General features: G+C 32.1%; 1 protein-coding gene across 2 annotated transcripts in view; it reads right to left on the bottom strand.

Annotated features, from left to right (window-relative positions):
* Positions 1-19,329, bottom strand: part of LOC130891050 (F-box only protein 28) — a 38,224-nt gene extending 18,895 nt beyond the window's left edge. Inside the window, exons 1-4 of one of the 2 annotated variants that reach the window (XM_057795553.1) lie at positions 18,498-19,329; positions 11,099-11,395; positions 7,882-8,326; positions 5,270-5,596 (exon numbers count right to left, since the gene is read on the bottom strand). In XM_057795553.1, coding sequence (XP_057651536.1) covers positions 5,270-5,596; positions 7,882-8,326; positions 11,099-11,356 — 1,030 coding nt within the window. In that variant the 5' untranslated portion in view covers positions 11,357-11,395; positions 18,498-19,329. Of the gene's footprint in view, positions 1-5,260; positions 5,597-7,881; positions 8,327-11,098; positions 11,396-18,497 lie in introns of both variants that reach the window. The other variant, XM_057795552.1, reaches the window with a different exon arrangement.
* Positions 19,330-20,882: the final 1,553 nt, after the last annotated feature.

Below are 20,882 nucleotides of genomic sequence, written 5' to 3'. Positions count from 1 at the left end.
CCCATGTGTCCGGGGTCATAAAACAGAGGTAGGACTTACTTTTCCTTTTCTAAAATATCTTTCAACTAAATGTTAAGTTTCCTTAAACATAAAATCTAAGCATAATGTTAAAATACTAAAATAAAAAATAATTTGTAAAATAGGATTCAATTTTGCTCAGAGAAATTCAACACGCCCCCTCAAAAATGAATCCCTTACATAAAAACAAACTTGTAAAAATACAGTCTACATAATAATATTTTACAACTAAAATCCTAAGTATTAAGTACTCCATACATTTCTTACAATATTATCTTTACTTGAATAAAAACCGTAATGACCCTTCTCTCAACGTAGTCCATCAACTTATATGACTCTACCTGGTCCAACATTTGTTGCTTAAGGGTTTAAGGGAAAACCCAACATCTTATGGGAAAACCTTACCAGACCAATTTACAATAGTGTTACAAAAAAAATTCTTAAAAAACTATTTCAAGTACATTTTTGTTCTGAACTCTATAAATTTTGCCCCTGTCAGTGATTTAGTCGATACATCGGCTATCTGCTGATCTGTAGGCATAAAAATTAATTTGATTAGTCCCTTTTCTACTTTATCACGAGAATAGTGATATTTTATATCGATATGTTTCGATCTTTTGTGACTTGATGGATTATTTGCAATACTTACGCATCCATTGTTATCTTCATATATTATTATAGGACCTGATATAATTATTTTTATAGTCTCTGCTAGTGATCGCAACCACAGAGCTTCTCGTGCAGCCTCATACAAAGCCATATATTCAGCTTCTGGAGTAGAGCCTGCCACGGAAGTCTGCCGCTTCGTAGCCCAACAGATAGTACAATTTTCGTATAATTTAAAAAGATAACCCGTCGTACTTTTTCTATCATTAATATCACCCGCCCAATCAGCATCAGCATATCCACTTATTATATTTTTATAATGACTTCTAGTATATACTAATTTTAAATCGATTGTGCCCTTTAAATATCTTAAGATTCTTTTTAAATATTGCCATAATTTAATATTATTTTTGTTCATATATCTACTAACAATATTGACTGAAAAACTCAGATCTGGGCGAGTACAAATCATTAAATACATCAAACAACCAATAATACTACGACATGGCTTATTACAATTTTTATCTCAATTTAAAGCTTCATAATCTATTTTGTTTTCAAGAGGACTATTTTCTGGATCACAATCTTGCATCTTAAATTTTTCTAGAACTAATTTTACATACGCACTTTGATCTAATGTTATGACTGACTCTGTTCTGGAAACTCTTATACCTAGAAATAATCTTATTTCTTTAAGATCTACCATTTGAAATTTATGCATTAAATATTCTTTTAAACTATTCATCGTATCTTTATTCAGAGTGGCAATAACAAGATCATCAATATATAGTACGACATAAATATTTCTGGAAATATCCCCCAAATCTAAGATATAAATGCACCGATCTACTGGAGAATTTTGAAAATTCATTGATTTTAAAGTTTTGTCAAATACCTCAAACCAACACCGGGCTGCCTGCTTCAAACCATAAAGTGCTTTGTTTAATTTACAGACCTGACCCTTTTTACATTGAACGCCCTCAGATACTCTCATAAAAATTTCTTCTTTTAATTTGCCATTCAAAAATGCTGTTTTTACATCCATATGGTGTAGTAACAGATTATTCTGGTTGGCAAAAGCGACAATGAATCTAAAACTAGATATTCTAGCAACTGGCGCAAAAGTTTCGTCATAGTCTACCATATATTCCTGACTAAAACTTATTATTATTTGAGCTGATAACATACATTCTTCTGGACTACCAGATTCATCATATGATATTTTAGGAAGACCTCTGATCCTTTCACTCCTCCGACGACTGGCGTCAAAATCACTATTTTCTATTTCTAATCTTGGAAATTTATTTCTGGGATCACAGAGTACATCTGATTTCTCATTATCAGATTCATTACCTGGTTTATCATTACCAGTTTTACATACACTATCTGATTTCTCAATATCAGATACACTATCTGATTTCTCAATATCAGATACATTATCTGATTTCTCAATATCAGATACATTATCTGATTTATCATCATCAGATTTATATACACTATCTGATTTCTCAATATCAGATTTATTGAAACTATCTGGTTCATCATTACCAGATTTATTTTCCATCACTGAAACTTCAAATGAATCAGTTTCATCTGCGGAACCCTTATTTGTTCTGTCAGATTTTATACCTGGCCGAGACACCATATAATTTGTCTCGTCCACAATAACATCCCTTACAACGGCATGTTTATGAGATTCTACATCCCATACTCTGTAACCATTTGATTCATAACCAACCAGTACACCTTTCCAAGATTTATTATCGAATTTAGTTTTATTGAGTTTATCATGTACATATACAGTAGAACCAAATACTTTTAAATATTTAAACAAAGGCTTTTTGCTATGCCACAACTCATAAGGTGTCTTCATTATTTTTAATGCTCTATTCGGAATAATATTTATCAAGTAAGTTGCTGTTAAAACTGCATCACCCCAGAAAACTTTATCTAAACAAGATCCAGCTATCATTGACCGAGCTTTTTCTGTAATTGTTCTAACCATACGTTCAGCAGCGCCATTTAATTGAGGAGTTCGCGGAACTGTTAAATGATAAGTTATGCCTTTATTTTTACAGTAATCTTTCATATCATTTGATAAATATTCTCTACCGTTATCTATGTGTAAGTAATTTAATTTGAGATTGAAATGTGATTCACTTTTCGCTACAAAATCTTTAAATACTGAAAACACCTCTGATTTATGTTTAAGCAAATATACTACACAATAATGAGTATAATGATCAAGAAATAAGACAAAATAATTTTTATCATTTAGTGCCGTCGGAGTGATTGGACCACATACATCAGAATGTACAATAAACAATGGTCTTCTTACATGATCTCGATTTTTAACTTTATTGAAAGGTAATCGAGTTTGCTTGCCATTAATACAAGCTTCACATATCTTATCAATCGGATTAATTTCTTTTATTTCTTCGAAATCGTCTATCATATTATGTATCTTTAATTTTACAAATTTATCCTTACTTATATGACCTAATCTCTTATGCCAAATGTCATAATTTATTTTCTTATTGTCGAGTATTTTGACGACAGAATTTATTTCGTAATTTTCAATAGTAAAGTTTATTTGCGTCAAACTATTTAGTGGCTTACCTTGCATGATAAGTGTACCATTTTTACTTATCTTTACTCCATGCTGATCGAACAAGATGACCATGCCTGACTTTTGGAGCTTGGAAACCGACAGTAGATTGTATGGGACTTCTGGACTGTAAAGAACTTCTCCAATTGTCACCTTTACGTCTTTGTTGGTTGTCACATTAATTGAACCTCGTTTGGTTGCTGAAATGTACTGCTCGCTCTTGGCAACCAAAATTTTAATTGGTGTTTCAAGTGGCTCAAATGTTCTGGCGATGTCTTCTCTGTTTATAATATGATCGGATGCTCCGGAATCTAGCAAGAAAACAATTTTATTTTGATTTGTTTCAATTAATTTATTTCCACCAGCCATAAAAGTGATAGCTTGCGAATTCGGTTCCACTGATTGAGCAATTTGAGCAGCCTTAGTTGTTTTTCGTTCGTTGTACTCTTGGTTTTTCTTAAAGTAAATGCAATCTCTTCTTATATGTCCTATGCGGCCACACTGATAGCATTTTGTTTTATTTTTACTTTTAAAAGAGTTTTTAAAATTCTTGGATGGCTTGTGACCATTCTTAAATTTTGATTTTCCATTATAATTTGATCTCCGGAAGGGAAACTTCTTTTCACTCGATTTATCACTAATATTTTTGTACTAGTATCACGATTTTGTCCTTTTACTTTAATTTCGTGATTTTACAAAGTCTAAATCTAGTTGATATTTTCGTAATGTTTCGATTGCAATAGATACTGCTTCATACGATGATGGAAGTGTTTTTAATAAACTAAGTACTTTACCTGCTTCATCTATTATTGATACAGACGCTAGCAGATCATTTACGTACGTATCAAAAATTGAAAAGTGTTCTCTTAGTGGCATATCAGGCGCTAATTTTAATTCTGAAAGTCTTTGATTCATCATCATTTGTGTTGGAAGACTTTTTCGATCATATACAGAATCTAATTTTTCAAAAATATTCTTAGCATATGTCACATCCGTAAAATGAAGCAGCGAGTCCGCCAAAAGCGAACCGACAATACTATGGGCAACGTCATTCTTTTTATTCCATTTATCATTTGGAAACACAGGAATTTCTTTGTCAATAATGCTGAGTATATGGTGCTCTTTCAACAGTAGGCGCACTCTCTTCTTCCAAATACTATAATTCTGTCCATTAAAAGGAGTTATTCCTCTTTGCGAATTTAAGTTCGAATTTGTCATTGTGTCGAATTATCTCAATTCACTCACAATAAAATAATTCACTTAATATATCTTCTATTTAAAATATTTTTATACACACACTACAATTATCACTTAATTGTGGAATGTCTAACAAGTACTTTTACAAGTTTGATTTCGATCACAAATTATTATTTAAGTTCACTATTTTCACGATTTAATTATTCACGTTATCTGGGCCCATAACCTGTTGAAAGTTATGGATAGGTAATCGTGATTATTAGGTTTTATATTTATAAATGAAATACACAGTGGTTAACATTCATATATTAAGTCTTTATTTAAAAGACTACGTTTTCGAGAAGCGTCCTCACGCTTGAAAGAGTCGGTTTGTACTGACTAAAAAACTAATAATAAAATATTTACAATGAGGTCTAAGCCTCTCCTTAAGAATCGTAAAATTACAGATGTTTTACTAAAATATATGCATTACTCCGAAAAGTAAAAAGAGTCCTTTGTGTAACCCATGTGTCCGGGGTCATAAAACAGAGGTAGGACTTACTTTTCCTTTTCTAAAATATCTTTCAACTAAATGTTAAGTTTCCTTAAACATAAAATCTAAGCATAATGTTAAAATACTAAAATAAAAAATAATTTGTAAAATAGGATTCAATTTTGCTCAGAGAAATTCAACAGTTCCCAATGATGAATACATAATTATTCAAAAGCTTGGGATACATTAAAAAGAGTATACTTTGGTATTTTATTGCCACAAACCCACAATACTCACATTTATTACCAGGACAAATCCATAAATAATGGACATACACATTAAGTTTTCATAATACTTACTGAACTTACGAGAGATTTCTTCATTTTTCTTATCATAGTCATCCAAACGAGTAGCGTATTCAAGAGTTTGTTTCTGTTGATCAGCAAGCTGTTTCTGTTGCTCCGATATCTGTTTTTGTTGATCAGATGTTTTCTTTTTACATGACCTCAGATCCTGTCGCAACAAACTAAGTTGACTATTGTAACGCTTCATCCCTTGTTTAATTTTTCTAATACGTTTACGTAGTACCATATTAGACTGTGGAATTGTCTCAACCATATCTTCTCCACTTTCTATTTCATCAGTAGATGCATGGCCACTATCTTTAGATGTTTCCGCCAAAAGAGAAGAAGAATCTAAAAACAAATTAGATTTGACAATTCAATCTATATAAACTGTAAAAGACCCAATTAATTTTTCCATGGGAGTTTTGGAGGGACTCCAAAGACTTTGTCAGCCAACATATTTTTATAGCAATGAAAATATATCTAATATTTTTCTTTTATTGAACAGAATCATCTTTTATTAATACTCGGTCTCGTTTAATTGGAAATTGATTTTAAAACAGGTTAAAATGTGAAGTTTCAACTTATTGTGGTTTTCACAAAAATAATATTTGATATTGACAATTTTCAGCAACAATTTCTGAACTCGCCGAACTACCAAATCGTTCAACAGTGTGGAAGATGTACTAGAAATTCTTAAAAACGGGCTCTGTTGCCAACGCGCCGCGTCCTGGACGTCCGGTATCTGTAACAACTAACGAAAATATGTAAACAGTGGCGCTGGCGTTAGTTGAGCAGCCTAACCTAACCAATCTACAGTGCAGTTATCGGGAGAGCTTAAAATATTCGATCGTTCTTTACGAATACTGAAACGTACGCATTATCGAGTTTAGACGGTCAATCGACACAACTGCGTGTACTAGAACGATCAGAATGCTCACAACTTCTTTGTTTTAAGCTTTCCAAGTTTCTGGTCATCTGTAGATCGCCTATAAGTCGAATTCCTCATTTCTGTATTAAGTAGAGCATCTTCGTTGTATGCTTGCCAGTCGAGCTTCAAATGTTCGAGCAAAATTCCAAAGATGGACGAATCTGGGCCTTGTGGAGGATTAGAAGCTGTTGCGGAGTATATAGCTTTTTGGTCTTGAAGAGGCCTTCAAATTTTTGTTAAGCTACCTTGGCTAAATCGACTACGTGACTATACCAGGACATATTACTTCCAACCTCAACACCCAACAAACGAATTTGCGATGATGATGATATTTTACGTCCAGACAAAACAAAATCCAGAGCTGCAGTGCCAGCCTGGGCCTTTACTGTATTAAACTCAATCAAATTGCTTCCACCTGACACCAGAATATTTTCAAGATCAGTATTGATGGTGATGATCTGTTGCTGCCAACGGATTTGAGTGTTACCCGAGTTTATTGGCGCAGTTGATTTGAACGATTACAGTTTATTTTTTCATATATTCATTGAGTAGTTCACAAAAGGTAACTTAACTTGAACAGGCACTACATCTTTTTAAAAATGTTGAAATTGTAATAACAAACATAACTTTTGATGAGACTGTCGCAAACTTTAGCATGTGAAGTGAATTAAATTATATTTTCAATGAAAATATTTTTTTAATGCCAGTTCCAGAACATATTATTAAATTTACTTCCCGAGTACAAAGGGGAACTTAGAATTGGGCAACTTGAGAACTGACATAAGAAAATGGTTCAACAACGTAGGCAATACTGGCGATTGGGTGAACTACAAAACACCCCTTGCAAACTATGCCAAAGAATACAGGAAATCCAAGATAAGTACTTGTAGACAGTTTTGCGAGGGAAAACATGAGCTAGCCTCAGCACAACGTCTCCGAAAAGTCTTAGCAAAAACCTACTAAAACAGGGTTGGACTCTTTCAAAAACCAAACGAGAAAGAAAGTTTAGAGATACTTTTAAAGACTCACTTTCCCGGCTAACTAAGAGTGCAGAAAACCAGAAGAACTTACTGAAAGAAAAGATGAATGTTACTGACAGGAGAAGCAAATTCTGCAAGCAAACCAAGGAAACAGCAGAGCATCTACTCTACAAATATCCTGCCTATTTCATCAAAAGGTTTCATTACCTTCAAGAAGTAGTAATAACTCCTTGGGAAATGGAAAAACCCCAGAAAAATAGCATACTTTGGGAGGAGTCTACACATATTGAAAGTAGTAAAACAATGAGATGTAGAGTCTTATATAAAATATCTTCTAGATATAGGTGCAGTGGCTGTAAAGCCACTACGATTCCCAAAACAATCTACAATCTGAAGAAGAATGAAAGATTGAATTTGCAATTGAAACGATATTTACTTCCCAGGTAATCTCATGAAAAATGGAAAACATTGTGCACAGGTCGAGTTCGGCATAACTAAAAATAGTATCCAGTAACAATTTTGGAAGTAAAGTACAACCGTAAATATTTATCGGAAATTAAATAATAAAATACTATCGAAGAGCTGAGATTAATTTTTGAAACATAGATTCTAACTGAAATTTCTCTGTAAATCTTAGTAACTAGTAGAACCTATGAATGGAATAAACGTTTTTTTTATCTTTGATATTGATGAAACAATGTATTATTGAAAAATTTAAGACTTACTAGTAAACCTTCCCGGAAAACTCAAAAAATCAGAACTAAAATAAGCAATTTCTGGCAAATTCGGTTCTATTTTTTCTTTAAAGTACTCCATGGCCATTGTGGACAAATCAAACATTTCGTCAGTAACTTTATAAGGCAGGTCTAATTTGGGAGTAACTTTAATATAATGTAAAATGTCGTTCACTTCATCTAAAATATCTCCTGGAAAAAAGCAACAATGTTTTCTTTCAATATGCTTTCCGAAAGACATTTGTAAAAGAGTCAAACGCATATGTAAAGTTTCTATGATGTCACTTTCACAGGCAAGATGATGACTACGTCTAGCGGACTCCCTTCGAGGCATTTTGGCTTTGATTTCTTGAAACCTTTGAAGCATTTGATTTTGTAGACGTAAAAAGTGAGAATTAAGAATTTGTTCGCATATGCGGTTTATAGTACGGCACACCTGTAAGAAAAAAATGTATATTTATTACTTGGTAATATTATATGTTGATATCATTTTATACAAATTAGTACTTTAATCATTCCATAATATACCAATATTTGATTGATATTTGAACTTTGTAAACTCGAGAGTTTATTAGGTTTCCAAATTGTTAAAAACAGGTCGCTTTGTTCTTGCAACTGTAGATGATGAAAGACAGCGTTTTATGAGGGTTCCGGAAGTTCAAGAAATTTGGTTAGAATGTGTTAAAGAAGTCACAGAAATATGTAAAAGACAATACTATTTTGTCTACTTGTTTCACAAGTAGGGGAACATTTCTATAACACGTTTATACAGTTGAAAATCAGCTTACTATTGCTATTTGAGTTGTTTACAGATACTTGAAACATTCATTTTGGTCAAGGAATGCTGAAAAAATTCAATCACGGTGCTTCAAAAGACGTCTATTAGACTTAACAGGTGACGAATCATGGATCTAGGAGTATGAACCAGAAACAACAATCGACTGTATGGGTCTTTCAAGAGGAGCCAAATTAAAGAAAAGTTGTCCACGCACGAAGCAAATGGTCACTTGCTTTTTCGGAATAACTGGACATGTTGCCATCGTTCTATTAGAGCAAGTGTTCGAAAAAATCAGGGAAATCAATCGCAAAGACGACTCATTCTCCACCATGACAGTACGAGCTCTCAAACATCAATTTAAATAAAGATGTTTTGGAACAGTCAAGTCATCGAATTGAAGCTCTTACTTGTTTTGTAACGTCTGAAGAAGCAGTTGAAGCATTCAAATCACATGTTTTGGAGTTTCCTCAATTGGGATAGAAAAAATGGTTCGACAATTGGTTCACATGCATGTAAAAGTGTATTAATCATAATGGAGAATATTTCGAATAACAATAAAGCAATTTCCAATTATAAATATTTGTTTTTATTTGTCTACTTTAAGTAACAACTCTCGTACCAGACAGGTGGATAAACTACTATATAGAAAAATGTCCAAAGGAGTACTGAAAATGGAAATACAAAGGAAAGGAAAAGTAAAAACAAGAAATAATGACAGAAGTGGTGGAAGAAGCCATATGGAACATCAAAAGAGGAAAAGACAGAATTATCAAGTTGCTAGAAGAGATATAGACTCGATGTGAAACATTGTGAAAGAATCATGAGAAAAAAAAGATCACAAGAAAAGGTAGAATAGCCTAATACATAAAAAAGGGAAACAAACTCTATGGGAAAATAACAGTTTTGGACAATACCTACAACAATAATAAAGTCCAAAATTATGGACAGAGAAATTAAGGAGGGAGACAGTTGAAGCCCATTACTGTGGATAAGTATATTTAAAGTCATAGGTTCTATAAAAAGGAGTCTTCATAACCAATTCTAATAAGGTAATTTGGAAATAATGAGTTATGGTATTCAGAAATAAGTAAAGTTAAAACACAAATCATACCGGTGTCATGATAAAGAATGAAAAACATAAAAAAATGTTGAGACAAATACTTTGCAAATATTTGGTTGTACATTCCAATAGGAATAGTAACCACTCAATTAAGAACTCTTTGACTAATTTATTGTGGTGAGTCAATCTACGTTCTAACCAGTTTCTTTTTTAAATTAAAGTTCATTGCATGTTTTGGCTTTTTTTCTACATTTTTTTTCTATTTTTCTTTATTTTTTCCATATTTTTTCAAGTTGTAGTCCATGGTACGTCGTATATTTTTAATTCGGCGGCAATGATACGGTTACTTCTGCCTAAACTAATGACACGATTAATGCACTAGTTTCAACTGATAGTTCGAATTTTTATACGAACTTCACCAAAAGTTGTCTTGGTTCAAAAAATATAAATCATAGCCTGTTCTTACGTCTCAAATTGCTAATTGGGACTAAACTACAATCTTAAACACGTAATAATTTACAGTTGAAGAATAATAAACAAATCAGCTGCCACTTGCAAATTTCAACTTGTTACATAAACAAATAAGAGAGGCTATTATTTTTGGTTTGTGAGACTCCTTTTTGACCTTCGCTTGACAATATTTTGAAATTTAAAGAATGGATTATGAGGTGGACAAAAACTTTTGACCGGTAGTGAAATGCAGAGATAGTTTACATGAATAATATTATAAATCTACAAAAATTCATATGATATGAATAGAAATATACTAAGCGGGACAAGATGAAAAACAAAAAAACATTAGAAAAGGGAAAAAATTAGCCAATAATATACAAAATAAACAGGAAACTGCTGAAATGGTATGGATATATCTTAATAAATAGAAAATATTAATAAATTATGGGGTAGGTTGTGAGAAAAATTAATAAATTAAATAAAAGACTGGAAACAAAAAGAAGAAAAAAAGAGGAAAACCTTTAGAGGAACTGAGGCAAATGGAAAAAGACAGTGGAAGAGAGAAAAAGGAATCCTGAAGACTTGAAAAGATATAAGGAAAAGAGAAGAAGAAATATTATAATTGCTTTTATATTTTTCTTGGTATTTTTAAAAATATGAACATATATAAAGAATAATACAAGAGGTTACTTTTAAGTGTACTTCATATATATCAAAATATACATTTACCTCATATAACTGAAGATCTATTTTCCACAACAGAAGATATAAAAATATTTATTACTGTCTATAAAGTTCCTTAGTTGCTAGTTTTTGAATTTTATGTTAAATTTCTTTACAAAACCTAGGAGCTATGGAAGAAAAACCAGAAACGAGGAGCTAAATCATCCAACTCACAAATGAAAATATTTACTTACCAATCTTAATTGGCAGATATTCTTAAATCTTAAGTAACTAAATATTTTTTCTATAATTTCTTGAGGTAAATCAAGAAGGTATGTTGATTGCACAGGTGATGAAGGAACTCTGCTGTATTGCATAGAACTACTGCAACCAGCAAGTGTAGTTGTCGTACTTGTGCTGTTTCTGGTAAATTTTGCAGGTCCTTCACTAGTGGACTGGTTACTTTCACCAGCTCCATTGTTCCCTATTGTCATTTGCCTTGTCGAAACCATTGTTTTAAATTCTTGAATATATCCAATTTATATTAATTACTGGAATAGAGAAGATTATTTTAAATTAGAGGAATTTACAGATATATTTTTTTGTAAAAATAGTTATTGCGATTGATATTTAGAAATTCCAATCCATTTTTAAATAGAAAACGTGTAACCATGATTTCCAAAGGAAATGTACACTTATGATCACCGAAATAGCATACAAGTCTTGGGACAGATTTTTGCTATTTTTTAGCTTTGTAAATTTAATCAGGTCCAGTCGACTCGGATAAATCCTCACCATTCAAATCCGTTTGTTCATTACAAGGTATTATGCTTTAGAATTACAGGGAAGCAGTTTCATTTTTTATCGTATTGATGACCTTTTAGACTATTTTCTAAATACTGAGATGTGTGCCCTATGTAGACTGCGACACAATCAGTACAGAACACTTGAAATATTTGGATAATGTACAAAACCCAATATATTGGAGCTTGCAGCAAATTTTGGAAATAGTGAAATCTTTATTAAATCCAAGCTTTGGAAAATGTTCTTCCATCATTGGGGAAACTACAATATAAGTGGAGAGGTGAATAAAAAATTCAAATCATGTTTTTTAATTTTGCCTTATAATCTTGCCCTTTTTCTGTTTCCAAACTATTCTGATTGGTCTATTTGAACTACTACAATTAGATTTTCAATTTTTCTTTAGAATCTTGACCTTTCTCTAGTTCCAAGCTATTCTGATTGGTGTATTTGAACTACTACAATTAGATTTTCAATTTTTCTTTAAAATCTTGACCTTTTCTGCTTCCGAGCTATTCTGATTGGTCTATTTGAACTATTTCCATCGAATTTTTCAGTTCTTGACTTTTTTGCTTTCTAGAAGTTACGATTGGTTTATATGAACTACTACAACTGATTTTTCCAAGTTCTTTTTGTCTTTACCTGTATATATGGTCTATTTGAACTACTACATTTTTATCCTCATATTTTGATGTATATGTCCTTTTTTTGAACTACTACACCGTATATGTGTCCATTCGCCATCTTAATTTCGCGTCTTCAATTTTCCCAAACGTTTAATTTGAACTACTTTCTGTAGTTCTATCGTCGATTCATTTGAACTACCCGTTATTATTCCAACAGATTCCTTTGGGAGTGAGCCCGTCCAAAACGTGCAGCAGCACCACATCGTTCGTTTCAAAGTTGAACAATTCCCAACCTGGCACGTCTTAATCATTCATAAGCAACGTTTCCACAACCGCTAACCAAACACGTTCAGTTTGAGAATAAATTCCTAGGTGATTTCTTAACGAAGTAAATCATGGCAAAAGATTGAGGAGTTGGGTTTCACATAAACTATACATGTTATTAATATCAGATTAAAAATATTTAAAATATGTAATTGAAGTTGATTTAATCATTAAATAATGTACATATTTTCATAAAATACCATGAGATGTCAATTACTAAAACTGATTTACAAATACATATACACTTATGTGTTTACCCAATTAACCTGCTTATAACTTCCAAACAGATTCCACAAGATATGTTAAAAACATTGTGTTATACTCTCTCTCTCTCTCTCTCTTCTAGCCGTTTTCTATCCTTTGGATATAGGCCTCTCTCATATTTTTCCAGTTTTCCCTGTTCTGTGCCACTTGGTACCAGTTAAGTCCGGCTGTTCTCTTGATATCATCATACCATCTTTGTTGTGGTCTGCCGGTGCTTCTTTTCTCCCCCCAAGGTCTCCATCTTGTTATTTTTCCGCTCCAGTTGGTGTTATTTCGAGCAACATGTCCGGCCCAGTTCCATTTAAGACTACCTATTCGCCTCACTATGTCCTCGATTTTGGTTCTATTTCTTATCCACTCATTGGTTTTATGGTCTTTAAGCGTTATTCCTATCATTTTCCGTTCTATTGATCTTTGATGTACCTTTAATTTATTCAAGATTTTCTTTGTTAGGACCCATGTTTCACATCCGTGGGTTGTTACTGGGAGAATGCATTCCATGTAAACCTTGGTTTTTAGTTTGAGGGGTAGGTTGGAGTTGAAGACGTGTCGCATCTTCCCGTAGGCCGCCCATCCTAGATGTATTCTGTGGTTAATTTCAAGTTCTTGATTGGTTTTACCCAATGTTAATTCTTGACCTAGGTAGATATAAGAGTTCACTTTCTTTATCTGTTGTCCTCGCACATTTATACTCTCTTTGTTTGTCCGTTGGTTTGTCATGAATTTGGTTTTAGAAATGTTCATTTCTAGGCCTACTTTTCTTGCTTCTTGTTGTAGTTCTATAAGCATGTATTCTAATTCTTCACTGTTTGGGGCAAAAATGGCAATGTCATCGGCAAATCTTAGGTTACTTAGTTTTTCTCCCAATATATCAATTCCTCTGTCTTCCCAATGTAGGCTCTTAAAAACGTCTTCTAGCACCAGTGTAAACAATTTGGGTGACACAATGTCTCCTTGTCTAACGCCTCTTTTAATTATGATTTCCTCAGTGTCTTCATATAGCCTTACTTTCATTTTTGAGTTATCATTTAGTGTCTGTATAATGTCAATATATCGTTAGTCTATTCTTGCATTTTTCATTGACCTGATAATTGCCCAAAATTCAACTGTGTCGAAGGCCTTTCTAAAATCTATGAAGGCGATCCATAATGGGATGTTATATTCCGTTACTTTTTCGTTCAGTGTCCTTACGGTGTGGAGATGTTCTATTGTGCTCATGCCTTTTCTGAAGCCCGCCTGCTCATAGGGTTGGTATGCGTCGAGTTTGAATTCAAGGCGGTTTGCTATTATTCTCATAAAAAGCTTGTAGATCTGTGATAGCAGGCTGATTGGTCTATAGTTTTCTAGGTTGCTTGGATCACCTTTCTTATATATCAGTATGACTATCGCGGTGTTCCAATCCTGTGGTATTCTTCCCTCGGTTAGGCATGTATTAAATAATGATTTAAGCTCTCTTATCAGTAGGCTTCCACCTTCCTTCAACATTTCCGGTATGATGTTATCGTCACCTGCCGCCTTTCCGTTTTTTAGTTGATTTAAAGCTTTTACAATTTCTTCCTCTTCAATCTCAGGTAGATCCTCGGAGCCAACGTTACATATCCTGTTTTTATGGTCACTGTTTGCTTTTCTAACATCCTCATTGTCTATTTTGGACTCGTACAGACCTGTGTAGAACTTCTCTGTTACCTTGAGTATCTCTCTTCGATCTTCTGTTATGTTACCTTGTCCGTCTCTCAATTTGATCATTTCTTTTTTATGTGCGTTTTCTTTTTTAAAGATGTTCAGACCTCTGTTTTGCTGTATCAACTCCTCTATTCGATTTTCTTGATACTTTCGTATGTCCTGCTTGGCCATTTTCCTTGCTGTTTTGTTTAGTTCGGCATACTCTACTGTATTCCTTTTGTTGTCTTTAATGAGCTCTCTCCTTCTTTCCAGTAGCTGTTTGGTTTGTGTTGTAAACTTTTCTATTCTTTTAGTTTTTGATGATACTAAACTTGTAGTTGTTTCTTTCAGTTCTTTTACCAGTCTATTGTTTGTTTCGTCCAAGCTCTCGTGTGATGATGTTGTTTCCTTTGTTAGTCGTTCTGTCAATCTTTTGCTATATATTGACTTGTTGTCTCTTATTGTGTCAGGATCTATACGGTATTGCGTGCTGTTGAATTTTTTTGCTCTTTCCAATTTTGTGTTTAATACGATCCTGCACCGGACTAATCTGTGGTCGCTGCCCGTATTAAAGGAATTAAGAACGTCAACTTCTTGGACGATATGTTTATTTGGTGTTAGCACGTAGTCTATTTCGTTTTTTGTAATTCCATCCGGGCTGGCCCAGGTCCATTTTTTGTGAGGTCTTTTTTTGAAAAATGTATTATACTAGTTATAGATATATGAGAGTTTAGACAAGCTCACGTTCATAGCAAATATAAAAACTCGCCAGTATCAGTAAACCTACTTCTTGAATCCAAATAAGAATCGGAATGAGATAATGAATGGTTGCAATCGATATTCACAATGAGTGGCTCCATCATTTCAACAGTAATATTGTCCAAAGTCCACATTTTCTCTTATTTCTCTTTCATATGATTAACTGCTTTTACCTAGTTCTCAGGCTTCACAGTCTCCAAAAACTACTGATTAACATCACTCAGTTTAAAAGAATTATTTTTCTTGCAACTTTTTCCTTTATCTGTAACCATACCAGTTCAATTGGATTTAGTTCGTAATGATATGGTGGAGATCTAATCACTGTTTATACACAATTTTCTGCATTTCATCAGTTTCGTATTTTTTAATTTTCTCTTTATGAAGGGAATACAGAGAAAACAGTTCCTTTTTCACAGAAACGGGATAAAATATTCTTTAAATTTAGTCAATTCTGCGTTTTCCATTACTACTATATAGTTCTAAAGAAGATCTATCTTTCAAACTATTCTTTAAAAACATCAGCATTCATGCCTTCAATGTAGTCACTGGAACAAGTAGATTAAAAACTAAATAAACCACCTTTAACAAAACCATTTGAACTATCGATATGTACTATTACCAATCTGCACCCCTTTCCTATTGGTGGATTTAGTAGACAATTTATGCAAAAAAGCCTGTCTTCTATTTGTAATAGTTCCTTCTTAATCAAAATTTATTTGGTGTAGTCCCTTATTTCTTCATTGATTTCTCATTTTTTTATAGTCCTCCATTCAACAATATCGTTTCTTTCTATTAAAATAGACTTTTTGGAATGATTTTTTCCAGCAAAAACCAGCAAAATTTTTTTAAGTATCCATAGTGTGGTTCAACTCAGTTCAGAGTAATTTTTATCACCTCAAACCTTGACAAGAACTTTGTCTACTATCGGAAATTCTTCACTAAATACATGATCTTTCGTTCGAAGTCTATAATTTCAATGATTTTCAATTTGAAATGGTTTTCCTGGAACTTTACGTTCGAAACTAGCCACATTTTTTTCTTCAATACTCTGTAAATCATAGATTTCCCAAAACCAAGCCTACAACTAGCTAATTCTACTGTGTATCAACACTTTCACATAAATGTTGTCTATAAATGATTTCAAATAATTGAATATTAATGTCTTCCTATTAACTGTTTAATGACTGATTTTTTTCTGCATTTACGCGCTCTTTCAACTTTTCCATAAGACACTAGAATTCACAATAAATTGCACACTGCACCTTGAATGTTGCAACTAAATTAAACTGTAAAAATGCACAACTTGGACTTCCTTACTATACGGAAACACCTAAAATAGAATTTTTGCTAAAATTTGTCAGGAAGAAATTCTTAGAATTAAAACTAAATTTCTAACTGTCAAATAGGTACTTATACATCTATGATACGGCTATTTATTCTGTAATACACTGGGTTTTGACTAGTCCAAACCTTTTTTTATTCTTCTGTGCAGCTTATAGTTATGAAAGACCAATAAAAGCCCTAGAACTTTTATAACAGTATAAAGTTTTGGATTAGTAAGATGGTTTTATTAATATCCCTTACATAAAAATAAAATATATTGCTATACCAAATATTTCCATTTTTAATTCCTTCTCCTATAACAAAACAATCAATATGTGGAATGTATCTAGTACTGAACTTGATATCTTTGTAGGATGAATAGTCATCCTGTATATTGTTACTAAAATCAATGCTTCATTTTGAACATTTAATTCATCTATTATTGCCGAACCAAATATTTCCATTCTCCTTTTTTTGCTATAAAAGTTTGTTTTATGAATTCATTACCTATCAAGTACAAAAGCACCATGCCGGAGTATATCATCAATCCTACAATTGATAAATTGCTCAATAAAACAATTTATTCATTGTAAATTTGAAAATATACTGAGAATTGGATAGTCAGTCAATTTCATTTCTTACATACTCTGAGAACACATTTGTCTTCATTAATTTCTTTTTTTCAGTGCAGTTCTCTCCATTATATATTCTCAACTATTATTTTTTCCTGATTCCAATGTCAACAACTACATTCCAACAACAAATTATGTTTTTTTTATTACCACTTTAAATGTAATCTCTTCATTTTTTCACTTATTGATTGAACATAATTTATATGAAGTCTTTTGTGTAGTTAGAACTTCCACTATAAGAGGCACAGAAGTTGAATTGTAGATCTACCTATATATTCAATAAAATAGTTTATTATCTAAATTGAATTGCCATTTGAATAATTCAAAACATCAAAACTCTAAAGCCATTTTTCATCTGTACAAAAAATTGTTAACATTATTCTTTGGTATATACTAGTTGATACCATCCATAAATTGACATCCTTGGGAATAATTACTGTTTGTTTACTTTTTACAATAGGTACTTTGCTTAACAGGTCATCGGAATTCTGAAGAATACTGTTTAGTTCAATTTGAGTAACACAAATTCCATAGGAGAAATGTTTTATTGTATAGTAGTTGTGGAATAGTTAATTTATGTCTAAATTCATAAATACACAACCAGAGCTAGTTTAAAACAATTTTCTAAGAAAGCAATGTGAGAAAATATGAAATTAACAAACATTAGGTATTAATGTGTATCATTTTCAATATGCATCTCAGGAAATGAAATTAAAATAGTTAGGTACAATATATATTCAGCTCCAGAGGATCATGTAGAAATGGGTTAAAATCAAATTTAATGTATTAAAAATTAAAATACCCAAATTAATTTCATTGCTTTCAATTATAACATGTAAGCTTTATGGAAAAGTAATGAATACCTTCTTATATGTTCATTACAAAAAATTATACTACCTACATAACCACATATCAGAATGTGAATCTGGAAAATTTCAATCGAGAATATTTTATTAGGCCTGTTTCAAATACCTATAATTTTATCTTTATAAGTATTTGAACTGGCGACTATCCATAAATATTGTGTTATTTTTGATACAAGGATTACTTATGCCAAGACTTTATACCAATCTTGTATCTTTTTAAAAATCTTGTAATTGTTATATAAAGAGAAATAAGTTTTTCCCAAATAATATCAAGAGTTAGATAATAAATTTTGTTAACACTATAGCTAAAGGCACATAGTTAGAATACGCACAAAACATTAAATCGATTTCCAACTAAGCTTAAAATAGTAGTAAGGAAAATTACTATAAGCCTACCTTAAAACATTTTAAACAATACTTGAGCAAGACATTTTTTCCATCGAACTTTCCTGAATTTTTGTTTGTTCGAACACTTATCTAGGACCCCGCAGCTTTCAATTCATTTATCCGGAATTACGATTGTCTATACATTTATTTAAAACAAAGGATTAAATTGTAGTTTAAATAAAATAACGTTGGCAATAAAAAAGGGAAAAATTTCACGTATTGCCCTAATACTAACGACAAAATTTTCATTGCAAGAAGGAACTGATAATAATTTTATCCACCACTCTAAACATCTAAACGCATGCGTTATAGTCTCATTGGTTTCACGATGTGCGCGTCGACGTTGCGAGTTGTATTAAACTGAAAATGTATACTATTTATTTTTCTATTAATTCATGTTAAAATGCGAATTTAGAATAGCTAGTACCTAATTTCAATTTTAAATAACAATAAATATTCAAAACCATTCTATAGTACTGCCTCAGCTAGAAATTCTCTGATAGTTTGAGCAATTTCAAAAGGATTAAGTACAATATAAAAATAATATAAGAAATGTGGCAATAGTGATGCGCGACAATGTGATTACTGAAATTCAAAGTAAATATTTTTATTAAAAATGTTTCTGTCTGTTTTAATTTTTCAATAAAATTTGTGGGATTACTAATTAACTTGGAATTAAAAACATCATTCGTGAAAAATTAACACAGAGAAGTACATATCATACGTTTCCATATATGTAAATACATAGGCGTAGGCAATACTTTAAAAAGTTATATATATTAAAAAATACACCACAACAGAACAAAGAAAACACTGAAATGCTTACAGATACTCGATAATCAGATTAGTGGTTACGACGTTGGGGTATATAAAAACTTAGTGTTTGTAAATATAATAGCGTTGATAAACATTACAATGACATAAAACACGAAATTAAATAACATTTAACCTCGAACAATAATATTTGGGAAAAAGAATATTGTGAATGTTCTGTAGGCACATTGTTGTAATAATAATATTTGAGAAAAAGAAGATAACCTGAATGTTTAGTGTGCACATAGAAAAAATGTAAACAGGAAAATTGTATAATGATTTTGGTAAATCTGAGACTAAAAACAGAAAAATAGTGAAAGAAAAAAGGGAGACCAGTTAACACAGGCTGAACATTTAAACATCTCAGGCGCACGTTAAATATCAGAGAAATCTGAAAGGGTCTCGGTAATTTTATACTTTCGCGTTCCCCTCGTTTTTTGGCTCTAAAAAATCGAAAAATCATCCGATTTACGGATTTACGAAAACAATTATGGGAATAAAAAAATGAAAACTTATATTGGTTTCAAGGCTTTAAATTTTAATGAAAATGTAATCATTCACGTATAATTTTTTTCCAAATAATCAAATGAAGTTATTATATTTTTTTTCATACACCCTAATCGGTATGCGCTGCAGAAACCTAACCTAACTTTTAATATTATACACTTGATTACAATAAGTGATTTTAAGAATGTTTCTGTTCATATAACTTTAATGATTACTTAATCAAAAAAGTACAACCGATTATATGTGAGAAAAATTCAATTTTAAGAGAAATTGTTATTATTTTTAATTGTAAAAACATGATAAATCAACATTTTTGTAAATTTTTTTTTAAAATTTGTTCGTTTTTTTGTGTGGATTATGAGAAAAATATGTAACTTCATTATTATTATTACTATTTTTTTTCACTTTTCACTTTTATATACAAACATTGCATTTTTCTGATTCTCTAAAAATATGTTCAATTAAATCAAGGCCGCTTGTCATGATTGTTCCATGCAAGATCTCTCACTTGCAATTTTATCGATTAGGTGCCATTTTTGAGTCTAAGTTTCAATTTTATAAAGAAATTGGTTTTTATACTGCTTACATATACTTACGGCGCCGGCAATATTCATTTTCTCTCTCGTTCGAGACACTTTATACTGCGTATGCTTGAGAATGCGCAGAACCGAGCTGGAACCTCGGAGGATAGAGAAATCGTTGTCATTCTGCCTTCCTTAGTCGGAACAGCTTCCACTTATGGAAACTGTCCATATGGAAGTATTACATATATGACCGATTAAATTGTGTTTGTGGATCTATGCAAGGCTGGTTTGTGGAGCTTGTAAGCGAAAACAGCCCTTCTCGTTTTTTTTTTGGTTTTTCGAAATTTTGCGTTTTTTTTAAATTTATTTTTGGACGGGCGGGTACAGCTGCGGCTGCATTATTCCCTTTCGTCGGCCATTTGGCTGGAGAACTGGTTCACCAGGTTGCAGGAAAACCGCAGAAAACCTGCAACACCGACGATACCGGCTGCATGAACTCTGGCCTCTATTTATACACGTTCACGCTTGTGTTAAGAGCATTTTGATTGGA

This window comes from Diorhabda carinulata, chromosome 3, assembly GCF_026250575.1.
Source record: "Diorhabda carinulata isolate Delta chromosome 3, icDioCari1.1, whole genome shotgun sequence".
NCBI classification, from domain to species: Eukaryota; Metazoa; Arthropoda; class Insecta; order Coleoptera; family Chrysomelidae; genus Diorhabda; species Diorhabda carinulata.
The sequence above is the reverse complement of the archived record's forward strand: the minus strand, read 5'-3'. Positions and strand labels throughout refer to the sequence as shown.